General features: G+C 41.3%; 5 protein-coding genes across 6 annotated transcripts in view; 2 read left to right on the forward strand and 3 right to left on the reverse strand.

Annotated features, from left to right (window-relative positions):
• Positions 1 to 14,327, forward strand: part of LOC126564660 (dolichyl-diphosphooligosaccharide--protein glycosyltransferase subunit 1) — a 378,005-nt gene that overhangs the window by 14,122 nt on the left and 349,556 nt on the right. The window lies entirely within an intron of this gene.
• Positions 1 to 14,327, reverse strand: part of LOC126564322 (adenylyl cyclase-associated protein 2) — a 195,419-nt gene that overhangs the window by 8,014 nt on the left and 173,078 nt on the right. Inside the window, exons 1-2 of one of the 2 annotated variants that reach the window (XM_050221327.1) lie at positions 1,904 to 2,889; positions 122 to 1,250 (exon numbers count right to left, since the gene is read on the reverse strand). The exons of the other annotated variant lie outside the window; for it this stretch is intronic. Of the exons in view, the coding sequence (XP_050077284.1) occupies positions 122 to 1,250; positions 1,904 to 2,882 (2,108 nt within the window). The 5' untranslated portion in view covers positions 2,883 to 2,889. Of the gene's footprint in view, positions 1 to 121; positions 1,251 to 1,903; positions 2,890 to 14,327 lie in introns of those variants that run through there. 2 annotated transcript variants of the gene reach the window in all.
• LOC126565038 (replication termination factor 2) lies at positions 9,968 to 11,135 on the reverse strand. Its single transcript, XM_050222178.1, has 3 exons — positions 11,034 to 11,135; positions 10,577 to 10,948; positions 9,968 to 10,512 (listed from the first exon to the last, which is right to left on the reverse strand). The coding sequence occupies exons 1-3, from the start codon at positions 11,100 to 11,102 to the stop codon at positions 9,976 to 9,978; spliced, it is 978 nt and encodes a 325-aa protein (XP_050078135.1). The 5' UTR covers positions 11,103 to 11,135; the 3' UTR covers positions 9,968 to 9,975.
• Positions 11,579 to 12,036, forward strand: LOC126565645 (uncharacterized). Its single transcript, XM_050222842.1, has 2 exons — positions 11,579 to 11,838; positions 11,917 to 12,036. The coding sequence occupies exons 1-2, from the start codon at positions 11,596 to 11,598 to the stop codon at positions 12,034 to 12,036; spliced, it is 363 nt and encodes a 120-aa protein (XP_050078799.1). The 5' UTR covers positions 11,579 to 11,595.
• LOC126564715 (uncharacterized) lies at positions 12,086 to 13,655 on the reverse strand. Its single transcript, XM_050221809.1, has 4 exons — positions 13,556 to 13,655; positions 13,347 to 13,490; positions 13,108 to 13,246; positions 12,086 to 13,023 (listed from the first exon to the last, which is right to left on the reverse strand). Exons 1-4 carry the CDS (start codon positions 13,653 to 13,655, stop codon positions 12,102 to 12,104), a joined length of 1,305 nt encoding a protein of 434 aa, XP_050077766.1. The 3' UTR covers positions 12,086 to 12,101.

Consider the following 14,327-nt stretch of genomic DNA (forward strand, 5'->3'; position numbering starts at 1 on the left):
AAAACCAAAGTCAAGTTGAAGAAATAAAACGCTAGGCGTTAATTTATATATCCAACTGAGTAGATAACAATGAATGACTAGTGAAATGTTCATCTAATAGACAAAAACACAGAATACCAACATCATCAATCGATCCTCGGCAAACCAATCCGGTAGGGCTATCATGCCCGGTAGTGAGCCTCGTTTAGTGGCGTACGGTGTGCACATATCACCGCGTGGCAATTTCGGTGGAACAGAGTCAGAAAACACCGAGTCATCATCATCCGGCGGCGGATACTCTGGTGGCGGTATCACCTCCGTGCTATCATTATAGGCTACCTTCTTTTTGATCGACGACTTCGACGATGATCGTCGCGAGAGGCAACTTTCGCGAAAGGAAACCTGCGTCCGTATGGTGGTATCGTCACTGTTGACCGACTCCTTGCGACTGCTGCTGTTGTCACCCTCGTTGCCGGAAGGACTGCCGCCGTTGGTTGCTGTATTTGGGACCGACTCCGACAGTGTCGATGTATCGTCGTTGTTTGATTCGCGCTCTTCGCTGGAATTTTTTGAAACCTGATCATTGTTGTTGTGGCTGGTGGCATTCGTTGTCGTCTCCTCTTCGTAGTCGTCGTTTTCATTATCTGGCGACACGACGGGTTCGGCTTCCGGTGGCGATGGAGTCAGCGATACCGTTCCACCACCGTCTTCTTCCGGTAGATCAACAACTTTATTCACCGCACCGCTTGACGGCGATTCGTGCTGCCCATCTTTAGCATCGCTAGCCGCCGGCCCATTCCCATCGTCGTTGAAGACAGGAACGGTAATAACATCGGTGCTACCTCCTCCATCGCTAGAGCTACTGAGTGGATTATCGTCATCACTCTTGCTATCTTCAACCTGACGGGGTAAGAAACGTTTCACATCGATTGTCTCTTCAATTGTTTCTTCGCTATTGCTTGGTTCACTTTTAAGGCGTTCCATCTTAGATGCTACGGATGATAAATGTTGTTTATCGTCATCAGGCTTAGCCATTTCGTCGGAAACTGGCGGTGACGATGGCTGTAAAGTACTGGCGGTAGATGGTTCCACTTCAGGAGGAACATTGGCAGTGTTGGGTGTGGGCTGTTCCTCATTGAACTGGGATTTATCCGGCGATTGATGATCTGCGATGATTTTATCTTCCTCTGGTAATTGATTTTCTTCTTGCACAACCGTTTCGCTTTCGACCGATGGTTTTTCAGTTAAAGCTCGTTTTCCATCACCATCATCTAATAAAGAGCACACCAAATTTACAATACAGTCCATCAATTAAATACAAACTGTGTCCCCTAAATCTTAGCTATATGCTTTTCGACACAGCCATTGTACCTTGGAAATTTGCGATTAAAAATGTTTTAAATGGAAGAATGCTACCGGTAATTATAAATTATAAAAAATTTCTGCCCTATCCATGATAGCATCTAATGAATAAATTCCATTGGGAAAAATGAAATATTTCAGTCGTACGCAACAAGTGATTACTCCTGACCTGACTTACAAAGAATGTTAGTGATGCTTTGAAATACTTTGCGAAACGAGCTGTAGCAAAATGTTTAAGCGTGTAAAAACTTCAAGCAGGAAATCAGTCAACGATCTTAAGCTCTTTGTATAAAGTCCTTTTTACCTCTAATTTGGTACGATACCATACGGACATTATACCAAATGAAACTCTTAACGTCATAATTAAAGCTAGTGAAAGTGTACGACATTGACACAACAAAAAAAAAAAACGATCAGCCAACAAACATTGAAAAGAACAGCGTTAACACGAACTAATGGCTGTGTCGGTTAGCTTATAAGCATGAGCTGTCAAGCACAATAAAGTGCCCACAAATTAGGCGTCATTTTTCCATTTCAGTTATTCCGACGCTTTGATCCTTACCATCTGGCAATTCCTGCTGTCGTTGCTTTTGTTGCTCCACGCCAGTATGTTCAACCGCAGACGACGATAAATCCTTGTCACCGGGGAAAGCGGCAAAAAGTTCACTCGAGCTTTTTCGCGATGGTACATGATTAGGCGATTTGGGTTCGGGTACGATTAGATTTTCACGCCCAGCAGCAGCATCTTCACCTTCGTCGGCAGTAGGAGGACTGTGACACGGCACTGCATCATCGTTGCTCTGTTTATCTCTTTTCTCCTCCGCCATTCCATTCGGCAGATGCTGCTGTAACTCTCCCAACTCACTAACGGTGGTTGGTATTTCTTGCGGGGTGTTGGTCGCATCGCCGGTCGAATCTGCATCGGTGGACTCGTTCGGGAGTTTAGTTTCAATCTCGGTAACCACTCCCGAGGACTGTCCCGATTGGTCCGTTTGGCCTCTTTCCGTGTTGGAAAGCGTTTTGCTAGCCGGTGACGATGACGTTGATCCAGTAGTAGTAGTGGTAGCAGTTGTAGCAGTACCGGCCGGAACACTCTCAACACCAGCAGGGTCTTCTACAACTTTTTCATCCATATCAACAGAATTCGATTGATTGCCTTCATCATCGTGCCTGTTGCAATGCTCCGTCGATGGTGAAACCTCCCGTTGCGTATCGGCTGAATGTTTATCTGCGTCTTTCGGCTCCGGTGAGGAACCACCGTTCAGTACGGCTGTTGTTGCCGCTGAGCAGCCCGAGAACGATTGTAGATTATCGGAGCTTTCAATTATTTCTATCTTGATTTCCTCGTCATCCTGTGAGAGGTTGTCCACAGCCGAAATTTTACAGGCACTCGCGTTCGACTCGGTCTGCTCTTTCTGGGACGGCTTTTCCTCCTCCTCGTGGGAATCGTCCGAGTCCGATTGCTTATCCCCACGGCCGGAAGCAGATTTTTCCTTCAGCTTTGGTGATTTAGGATTTACGCAACGGCAACACGAAAACATGATGATGGGCAGAGTTTCGCTGTTTCTGTGTTAAATGTTGGTTGGTTTCTTATGTTGTAAACGCACTGTTTGGCGGTTATCTTATTTTAACAATCTACGACCACAATGAACTTGTTATATTCAACAATTAACATAACATTTTTTTAAACTCGTCTTCTATAATTCAATTGCTTGAATAATACAGCTGTCGAGCAGGACTGTTACTATTGGGAGAACACACTTGTATCACAATTCTGTTAATAAATCTTTGTTTCTTGTAAAAGAAAGTAAATTTAATTTCTCACTAGCAGCAGCTTGTCGGCATTCATTGGAAATGTAGCAAATACAAACAAAATTATACTATCAAATTCATTTTTTGAGGTAGAACTATATAAATAAATGGCCCTACAACCAAAAGCTTCGCTAAATGTATCATCTTCTACGGTAAACTGATGTAATACTGCACGGAACGGTATGCGACCAAGCAAACCATATTGAAACTAATAATTCATGATAGCATAACAACATTGAGTAATATTTCTCAGATTTGTTTGCTTGCCGTAGGGATTTAAAAATATATTTCTTTTGAACGTTTTGCTCTCGTCGTTTCATGCGCAGATGTTGCTTGGCTGAGTGTTTGATTGGAGGCGAGAAAAAAATCCAACAAACAGTATAGATCAGCTCGTTTCTGTCAGCATCGTTAGGTACACGGTCTCGCATCCAGGCATCCTTTCAGTCTAATGATGTTCATTACAAGTTCTACGTACGGGGACATTGTTTTCTGTAAGGATAATCAGGTAGGTAGAGGTAGTAAAAGAAAATCCAATGGAGCAACAGAGCAGTAGAATTTTACCATCCAGCGCGTACAACTTTAGCAGTAAACAAGCTAAACTAGGTCACATATGCCGTTGGGTGAAACTTGTCAACTTTACATGGGAACCTTTCCCAGAGAAGGAGGGAGAGGTCAGCATCGAAACACCGTCCATGATGAGACGGGACCATGAAAACCAAGGACATGTTTATACTAGATCTGTTGCTCGATGTGAATGGTCGTTTGTGGTGAATTTAAATGTAAAAAATGAATCGCTTTTAATAATATTAGTCAATATTTAACAACGTATATCTCCTTCTTTCTACGGAATGTACCATAACTTCATAGGATGTGAACTATCGATAATCCAAGGACTTGTTTTGGTGTAAGGTAAAGTAATCTTTCAAAAAAAATCTTAAGCACTTGTATTACAATTTTCCTCATTATCTTAGCTTATTTCTATAACCGAATAAAATGTGTGGAAAACTTTCATCAAGATTACGTTTGTATTTGCTACTTTTTAAACACTGGTCGAAGGTTTCACTTCGAAAGATATTTTTCATACACTGTCCACCCATCACGAATTGCAATTTTGTCCTTTCCGCCCATTCGATCTACAAGTAATGGTTCTCGTTGCATGTAACGCATACGCAAAGAAATATTGTATTGCTCCGAGAGCAGGATGCTGCTGAATAATTGATAAGAATCTGATGAAACGGAGCGTAGTCAGGAATGGGATGGTAGTGTAACGAAACGGCACATACAAAACACACCACCCATAAAGCACAACCGGGTGTGGCGGCACAGTTTTCGGAGCACAAACACACACACACACACACACTGACACTCACATTCATGTCCTTTTCTAAGCTGGCAGCCCTGACACACACGTAATCCCATAGCCAGTGGGCAGTCATGAAACTATCCTTATTTGATAACGAATTACACCGTTAGCTAATGGGAATGTTACAGTAGAGAAAAGGGCGTAACAGGGCGATATTAAATTCGACTAATGGGACCACTACTGCTACGCACATTCATGCTTCACCACAAAAACCGAATACTAAAGATAATGTCCCGCCGTGCGAAAATGCTGGACGAACTGTCGGTACAGCAGCAGCAGTGCTACCGATCGATTCAAAACACCAGGCTCGACTGGAACGGCCACAGACTAGTTGGAATCTGCGAAACCCAACCCAACAAAATCGTGTCCTACCGTGTATAGAAGCACGAGATGTTTAACCGACGGTGGGTTGACGTAACTTTTCCGGGAGTTTGCCGAGTGGCAGCTGGCGCGAGTTAGACCACAATAATCGGCCAAATTTTCCCCACGTTAGCGCTCCATATTCCTGCCCATTTTTAAATCCAAAATGCAACACTATGTTTCCCCTGGCTGGATTCATTCCGGAGAGCATAACTAACTGTTTCCGCTCTTGTTGTTTTGTGAATGCTCTGCACACGTGCTGCATTGGCCAGATCTGTAGTATGAGAGCATGGCACGAATCGTTCCTTTCGTGGTCCTGCCGCTTTTGCTGGATGCTGTGAATGTTACGCTCTCATAGTCGGTATGCACCAATCGTGCTCTCGTTTGATTACTTTTCATGTTCATTCATTGTTCCTGGCCGTACACAATACACAAATTAATTGCCTTAAAAAAGGATTCAAGTAGTAAAAGTATATTCGTACACTAGAAGGACATAGAATGGGTGAACCATGTAGGTAAAGAAGAAATACTCTACATAATGTTTGAATTTGCTAATTTATGTGCTATACTTATATTATGTCGCAAATGCAATACAAAAGTCAGCATTACTTTCACACGGTAATACTATTTTGCTACATTCATAAACTAACAAACAATTAAAATGCAGAAAAGAATATACTATAATGAAACACGATGAGCAACGATATAGCTCGCTAGAGATGATAAAACATCGTACAGCGCAGTCTCCGTACGATTTCATCCCTCGTGTTGCTTCTGGATTGCCCTATAAGTCTCGGTTGTTTTACCTTGCTTACCGAACCATATCCTGCCTTTGCCGATTCGTATTGCGTGTGTGTGTGTGTGTGTGTGTGTGTGTGTGTGTGTGTGTGTGTTATCGAGAGTAGAGAAAGTGTTGATGACACCTAGGCTAGGACAATAACACTCTCCAAGGTGTTGTGAAAGTGAAACGTGTGTGAGTGTGTTTGATTGGTTGTTGACATTCAAAAAGAATGAATATTGTATGTAGTATAAGATACGACTTTTTTAGAATACTTTTGCAATGAAAGCTAAGACAAAGGTGTTGTTTGATAATTTCAAAAACCGTGTTGTTTCAATTTCCATCAAGAACATACGATAAAAATAGTCATAATAATAAGAATAATGATGAAAAATGAAACCTTGTGATTTAACTTTAATTAGTCTTAAATTTAATTCAAACTTTCCGGCTCACTGCCGCAATGCAAAGAAAAAACGTAAATAGCAGTAAAAGACACAAAAATTTATGTTTTTAAAATTATAAGTCGGGATACCGCATGTGTCCCGCATATCATGTGTGTGAACCATATCTACTACACAACAAAGACTAACGCATAAAATGCGATTTTCATCATTACTGCAAACATTCCATAGAGCTAATTATCTGTTTTTGTTATGGATTATTGTATGAATGATCTGTTGGTTTAATGTTAAATCACAAGTTATTTAACTTTGTCCATTTTTTCTTATATATTTCAAAATCGTGTACAAAGCGTTAATTTATACTTCTACTTAATGTTGTTCGTTTCATTTTTCCTTTTGTTTAAAAATCTTAAACAAAGCGATAAATAAACTGGTAACAAATGCATTAAAAGAAAATAAACTGATTTTAATGACTGTCTTATTCGAAGAGCAAAGTATTTGTACGTTATCATTCTGTGTGCAGCAGGCTAATGCTTCCGCTGCACGAGAAAGACGAAAACGTCTGATAGAGAACATAATCCATAATAAATAACACAACATAGCCGCAGAGTTCGAGTTACAATTGATCTAAAAAAACACAACGAAGGTTGGGAATTGGGTGTCACACAAAGTGCTGTAAGGTAAAGTAAATCTAAAAGCTCAGGAAACGTGTATCGCTTTAAATTGTTTTCCAGATCAGCTAAAAACGAAACAACTGATTTATAAGACTCAGATCGAGTTGAATATATGCGTGCATATGATGTTACGATAGCCAAAGCTAAGGTCCCAGCCGAATGACCGTCCAGAGAGCGGTGTCAACATTTTTGTTTATTGCTCCTTGCTTGCCAGAATCGATTAACTCGTCGATTTAGATATGTTCGGTTTATTTTCATTGCCGCCCCAAATATAGCTTATGCATGGTTAAATTAACAGGAAAAATATTGATGGCGTTTTAATTCAAAGAAATATAAACGAAGTATTTGAAAAGATCACAGAACTATGAATTGGTTGGTTGAAGCATTTAATAGCCCTTATGTGCGCTTCTCCATACATGCACACGAAACCTTTACCAACAAAATGCTTGAATACAACCCTACAGACAATGCCAGCCAACACAAGGAAAACTGATATCGTTATTCAGTCAGAACTGCATACTCGCCCTGTACGAGATACCTCCCAACAACACCATCATATCTCGTGGGCCGGAACTGGATTGAAACCACAATCATTCGAGGTGTAACCAACGCACACGGTTTCGATGAATTCGCTGTTGAATTAAACATCATCTAGCTGTTGCGCTGCAAGTGTGTGGAGCAGAGAAAGTGAACGTTTCTTTTTAAAGTTTATTTTTGATGTATAATTTTGATGAACTAATTTTCCATTACTTCACACGAATAATCTCATGACCCAAAGAAGAATCAACGTCATATTTTACAAGAGCCTTGAGGAAGGTTTTACTGCCCAAAGGAATACGACGATCATGTCCTTATAAGGAATCCAATTCCAACGGCGCACCATCAGATGCACATATATAGCAATGGGGGCCAATCATCATCATCAACGGAACCACAGTCATGCCAATGGGTTAAAGCTGTGGGTCTTATCTTTCTCCTTCACACGAGAACATGACTATCATCGTGTGGTTTAATCCATGCCAGAAGCCTGATGACGATGGTGGTGGTGGTGGAGAAGGTGTTCTGGACCTTTGGCTAAAGAGTCATATTTCACTGAAACCCCGCAGCATACAGTCTGTTGTCGGGTTCCGGGGAGAAAGCAACAAAATGGACATTTGATTGTACTTCGCTGTAACACATCGTCAGAAATCGCACCAAATTGATCGAAATGAAAATGATCTATGGTGGGTGACTCAATCTTACCGAAATAAACGGAAGAGCAGCAGAATGGTCCTGAATCATTTATAAAAAAAAAAAAAAAACACTATGCGCGGCTCGATGAGATTTTGGCATGCCGTGCGCGAATATTTGTTTCATTTGTCTCTCTGTTTATACTAGATTTAACGGTGCACAGCACAACCAGGTCTATTTTCGGGTAAGCAGATCCATGCCATTTACCGAACGCGCTTTTGCAATCATCAACTCATCGAATTCTATACAAATCGATAGGAAGATAACAAACACACCCTGCACCCTACTAGCTGATGATTGTAGCGGCGGACCGGTATCTATTGCACACGCAACGCTCCTACTTCTTGCACTCACACACTCACACGCACACACTGTTGCCGTACACGTATTCATAGCACGAAACGGACGAAAAAGCACCACCTGCAGATAATCGTCGATTCCAATTCAGCTGTTTCAGTACGTACTAGCAATCATCCCCTTACCTGGTAGACGTAGAACTTTTCGTCACACCTTATCCAGCAACCACTAGCAGCAATTATTCGTTGTTGGGTACCCAGCCCTTTTGAATGCAATGACGAATCCACCGATTGATGCCTATTCTTTGTGAGTCATTACGTATGGCCGCTCTTCAACGATTGCTCATCCTCAGCATAGGCTTGGATCATTACTCATCTCGGCGCAACCTTTATTGCTCCCCGCTTTCTGTTAAGTTTTCCAGCCACTTGGAACCAAATTTGGGTGTTTGGTGGATCCCTATCATGCCGCTTCGAAAAAGCCTTGTAGCCGGCCGTCAAAACAAAAAACTCCTTGCTAAGGGGCAATGGCCTGAACACGTACACCCTCACCAAACCTCAACGCAGCGTTTGCGCATCCGTGCCGTGTTTTTGTGAAACACTTTCTAGTAACTTCAAATGTAATATCAACGAAACTAATTACTATTGCTTACCGAGTACAGGATACGCAAAACGGATGAAATGTTTGCTAAACTGTTTCCACCCAACACTTTTGTCTGTATTCTTTGCTTTGATTCGAAACTCCAGCGACAACCAGTTTGTGGAAAGTGGGCGAACAGAGGGCGAGGTCCATGATGTGTTAGCTTGACAGTTAGTTGAATGCCGTTTGACGTTTTGGAGCAAAGTGGGCAGTGCACAAAAATGGCACAGTAGAAGCAAATAGGATTTTAGAAAGATGTTATTTTTCAGCAAGGAAGATAAACATGTGAAAAATTGTACAAACGATTGTCTTTTTACGAGCAGAAATTTATCGTCAGACTAAAATATGTTTCTTTTGAACATGCATTTCAAACAAATAATAAATTATAATTTCTTCAGGTCTATCTGATGACGGGCAAAAGAACTTAAAAACCATTTGCTATCATGGAAGAGCATTGCCTAAAATAGAAGAATTATTTTACATAATCTTCTGTGACATAGTTTTGATATTTCTGAATAATCAGCAGTTTTCAATTGGTTTAACTGCTCGTTCTTATTCGTTGCATTTATCTATTGGGATGGGTAATCGAACTTTGTTCGAAAAGCTTGTTAGAGGATTGTAGTTTCAATTTCATGTCCTTTTATACATTAATCATTTTATAATAAGTTATCTAGTGCTGTTTAGCCATAACTGTCCTCATGTAAGTTGAACGATATTATAGTTATCTAAAATAATTGTTTCCTGACTCAATCTACTAAGATATAATAAGAATCTCTTTTATTTTACCGAAATAAATCGAAGGTAAATTACAATTGAAATTATAAAAAAAACTGTATTCTCTCATACTGCACTACTACTACTCATACTCATACTACTACTACGGACCTAAAGCAGCTCACAAGTACAGTTGCATATCATTGAAAGAATAGTCAAAAATAATCTGAACGCATCAAGTGTGGATCAAGTGGTGGATTAACCTTTGGGCAGAGTTTGCGGCCGCCAGGGAACTCATCAGTCAGCTATAAACAGCTTGATCTACTAAATGTAATACAGAGTAGAGTATGATTCTTATCATCCACACGTTCAATTGTAGAACGGGTTGTACGTGACCCAGTGAGCACGCTTTTGGTCCTTTTCGCTTTCGTGTGATGTAAAGATGGATTTGTAAACGGCTGATGCTTTTGGATCTTTAGCGACACTGTAATCATCCTTCGATTTCTTAAAAACAGGATCAACGCCTATCTTGTCGCTTATAAGAGCCCGCTTATTTGGAACCATTTGCTTACTGCCATTGCCTTTGCTGCTACCCTCACCGCTTACCTTTGCCGTGGAAGGTGCCAACATGTTTTTATCCACAGCACTCGCATTGGCGGTATCAACGGATTCTGCAACAATAGTTGAACTGGATGCCGTTGCTGTTGGTGCGCTCTTAGATTCGGCAGCAGCTGTAGATGTGATGGTTGCTGTAGCTGCTGTTGATTTAGACTTTTTGTCCGATTTGGATTTCTTTTCTGACCGGGCATGAGCTATCCGTGCCTCCATTTTAACGCGCATTTGCTCAACTTCATCCTCCGTACCATTGAGGATTACAATATCGTCATCACTGTATGGTGTCTGGCACTGTGAAAGATTCAAAATCCAATCATAAACGAATGTTACAGGGAAGCCTAGGTTTATTACTTACCACGGAACAAACTTTTTCTTTGACTTCCTTCAGTGCTCTTTCCGAAAACACACATCCGCACGTCCACAGTGCAACGAATCGAAACTGTCCGCTCATTTCAAGACCGATCAGGGCACATATGTATGGAGAGCTCTTGTCGTCCTTTGTTTCGTCATACGCCGGGTTAGCAGTTAGATTCAAGTTCTTGATATCTTTCAGCGATTTGATGTGCGCGCAAGCCTCGGTCATCTTCTCCTTATCCAGCAGTGCTTCAATCACATTTTGCTTGGAGTACAGTCTGCCTAGCCTGCACATAACGATAGGCTGCTGCAGCCGCAACTGTGTTAATGCACAATGTTTCCATCGGAATTGCCTTTCTGCGTCTTTATCTTTCTGTAAATAGAGTAAACGGAGGATGAGGAAATGATGCTTGGATACATCCTAGTGCAGCGAGTAGAATGAGGTTCCAACAACTAACCTGTTCTGGTTTCTTCTTAAGGCGCACTAACTCATCACGACGAGGGATAGTTCCACCATCACATCCCATGTTGAGAAAATTGAGTACTTTTGTTGAAAAAGGTAAAAATTGTAGAATGTCTTCCTTGGGCAACGCAGAATGTTTGTTTACGATTGCTATGTTTGTTTCACATGTGACAGCTGCTCTGTTTCCCAAGGAATAGTAATGGCTGGTAGGAACAAAAAAAATATAAATAATTATGTTCGAAATTTTATATTTTGTATCAATGTTTTATGTACTCATAAGAAAAAAATTATAAAAATCTTTGCTTTAAAATCTCGCACTTATTCCATCTTTTTTAACTAAAAATCCGTATTTTCTGCGTCGTCGTCAAATTGTTGGCATCGCTAGTTCTTGGGAATGAACTGTCAAGCTAAAAAAAAAACACACACACACACAGCTGTTCCCAAATCGCGCGCCATCAAGCAACAACGCGGCAACATCAAACACAAGAAGATACACGGCGTTTTTAAGAATAAAGAATCATCGTGATCGTGCCAGTAAAGTAAAGTTTTGTGAAAAAATGCAGCAATTCGAACGCAGATCAATTGTAAATGGAGCTCTCCTAAAAAGACACATTGGTCAATGCGTCAGCATTCATCTGAAGGTGGATCGTGCCGCCGATGGTTGCAGAACGTTCAAGGGTTCCACGACCGATGGTGTTAACGTTCAAGTGATACTGTCGGAACCATTGAATGGCGCGTGCACAGGATGGGTAGAAGTAATAGGAATTGCCGGTCCCAACGACATGGTTCGCTGTAAGCAGGTGTGTAGATTTACATACATACGACAGGATGCCACAATGCTCGGATGCAAATTAACCGTAATGTACCGAATGTTTCAGATCATCACATACTTTTCCACTGGCGGTAAAATGAAGGACTTCGATGTGGACGGACACAATATGTTGTGCACTTTGCTGTCGGTGTGTAAGAATCCTTTTTACCTGGGTCCACAAATGTAATCTTATGCATAATACATTTAAATTTGAAAAAAATCAACGCCATTGCTCAAATACTTTTCCGTTTGTTATTCATTAAGCTGCAAGGTAACTTCCAGAAGCAACCATAACATGCGCCAGCACTCCACTGCTACACCGTAACAGATCGGTACACATTCGATGATGAAACCTACGATCGTATCATTATTGACCGCTGCCTTTGAAAGGTACAAAAGCAAAGCTTCGGATTCCCTCCACGCATACCAAGGTACCATGAGTGTGATGGAAGCAACAATTTTCCACACCAAAAACGTAGCTTCTTTGAGTAAATTTATAGGTTCGATCGACTGTAGGAAGGTGTCCCAGATTGTACGGAGCGTAAAATTGCGTTTGTCTATCTCGCGCTCGATTAACCGTTGAAGGTAGTCTATCTTATCCAAAGGACTACCCTTGATCGAGCGAAAAGAGCAAACGAAGTCTCCACACACGTACACAATGGAAATGCACAGTGCCGAAAGCAGTTGTCCCATTCCCGTGTACTGTTTGCGGTCAATGTCGGGTGATTCGAGCGGATCGTGTTGATAGACAAACTCGTTCCAACGGTAATGAATGGAGGAAAGTATGTAATTCCACAGACGCGGGATGTAGTAAGGTTTTGCCAACACGTTGTCCATTGTCTCTTCGGCTCGTTCGAGGTATCCGTTCAGAGGGATATAGCTTAGGTTACGTTTCTCCGCCTCATTCAGCAGCTTAAGGTCGATTGCATAGAGTAAATAATTGGAGGCGATGCATTTTTCATTGCAGTCGTTAGGCGAATCAGTCACTACGGGAATGCACACAATTTGCCACGGGAGGGCTGGCTTGGAGCTCGTTATCAACGGATCTTTATCTTTACTGCTGGTGGCATTGGTAGTCGCATTGGTGATGTTTAATAAACACATCAATTCCTTCAACGGTCTTCCCCGCTGTATGGCTTGAGCCAGTACTATATGCTCATCTGCACTGCTGGTGCTGCTGAAGTAGTTGATGCAAAGTAACAGGTAAAACAAACATTAGAACACATTCCAATCGGATTGTGGCGAAATAGTAAATTACCCCTTCAGCCAAGCGTATTTGTTCCAGCAAGACATGAATGGTAGAATGAATTGCGGTAAGCAGAGCCGCATATGGCTGCTGCTGCAATCGCTGATATGATGCAAAAATTCTTCCCTCAGCTGCACAATATCAATTTCTCCTGGTGCACATAAAGGTATAAAGTGAGGAGAAAAAAAAAACAAACAGACAAACGCCGATAGATTAATGCCTGACTGTCGGTAATCGAGAGACACGCGCACCTTCCATCTCCATCAGTACACATAGCACCTCGGGGTTTCGGGATCGATCGACGAAACTTTTAATGCCGTGCACTTTGGTCCTTTTCAGCCAAGGGTAGCGCCAAAACAGGATAATAATCCACAGTTGTCGAGAGAGTGTCACAGCTGCAAGGGATGTGTTTGATTAGTTAGTTCATTAGATAAGCAGTATCGACAATAAAACGTCTTACTTGTGTAACTGATGAAGAGAAACGGCAACAGGAAACAAATAAGGACAATGCATCGAATAGCATTTAGCGTTATCCTGGTTGTAGCTGCCTCTGTCCACATGGTTTTGTCTTTTAGATGAAATGGAGGATGTTTCGTTGGTTCCGTTCTTGGCATTCAAATGCTCAAAACAATCTCAGTTGTCGGTCGTTCGGCACAACGATCAGTACTAGGCGATCATATTCTACTGAACGTAAACATTCGCCAGCTCTTTGGCACGTTAACATGCTTATCAATGTTTTTAAATAGTCTCTTCTCACCAATACATTTTGCATTGGCTAGATTTACTTTCCGGAAGCAAAAAAAAAAAAGCATATGAAGTTTTACTCAAATATCTCTCGAACAATGTAGTGATTGTATTAAATATATTGTCAAGTTGTTTTTTTTTAACGTAACAATTGTAAATGTGGCTCGATAGCAAAAATCTGTGGAAATCGCATTTTGATTATCCATATTGACTAACTATCAAGGTACAGATAACATTAAGTCAAGTGAAATCGAGACCTTTCGAGGATGCAAAGACAAAAGAAGAATAAGATGACCAGATTCTTTGGCCTTAGCATCCTTAAACGATACAAGACGAAAATACTGTCCGTCTCGGATTAAGGCTATGTATGCCGCCAATAAGCAGCCAAGGTGCAGCACATCAGGGTCTAGCTCGGATAGTCTTGGCAGGACAAAAAATCCCAGCATTTTTGTATGCATTCCCAGCACTCTCCAAATTTTCTAGAATCC

Source organism: Anopheles maculipalpis, chromosome 3RL (genome assembly GCF_943734695.1).
Source record: "Anopheles maculipalpis chromosome 3RL, idAnoMacuDA_375_x, whole genome shotgun sequence".
Lineage (NCBI taxonomy): Eukaryota > Metazoa > Arthropoda > Insecta > Diptera > Culicidae > Anopheles > Anopheles maculipalpis.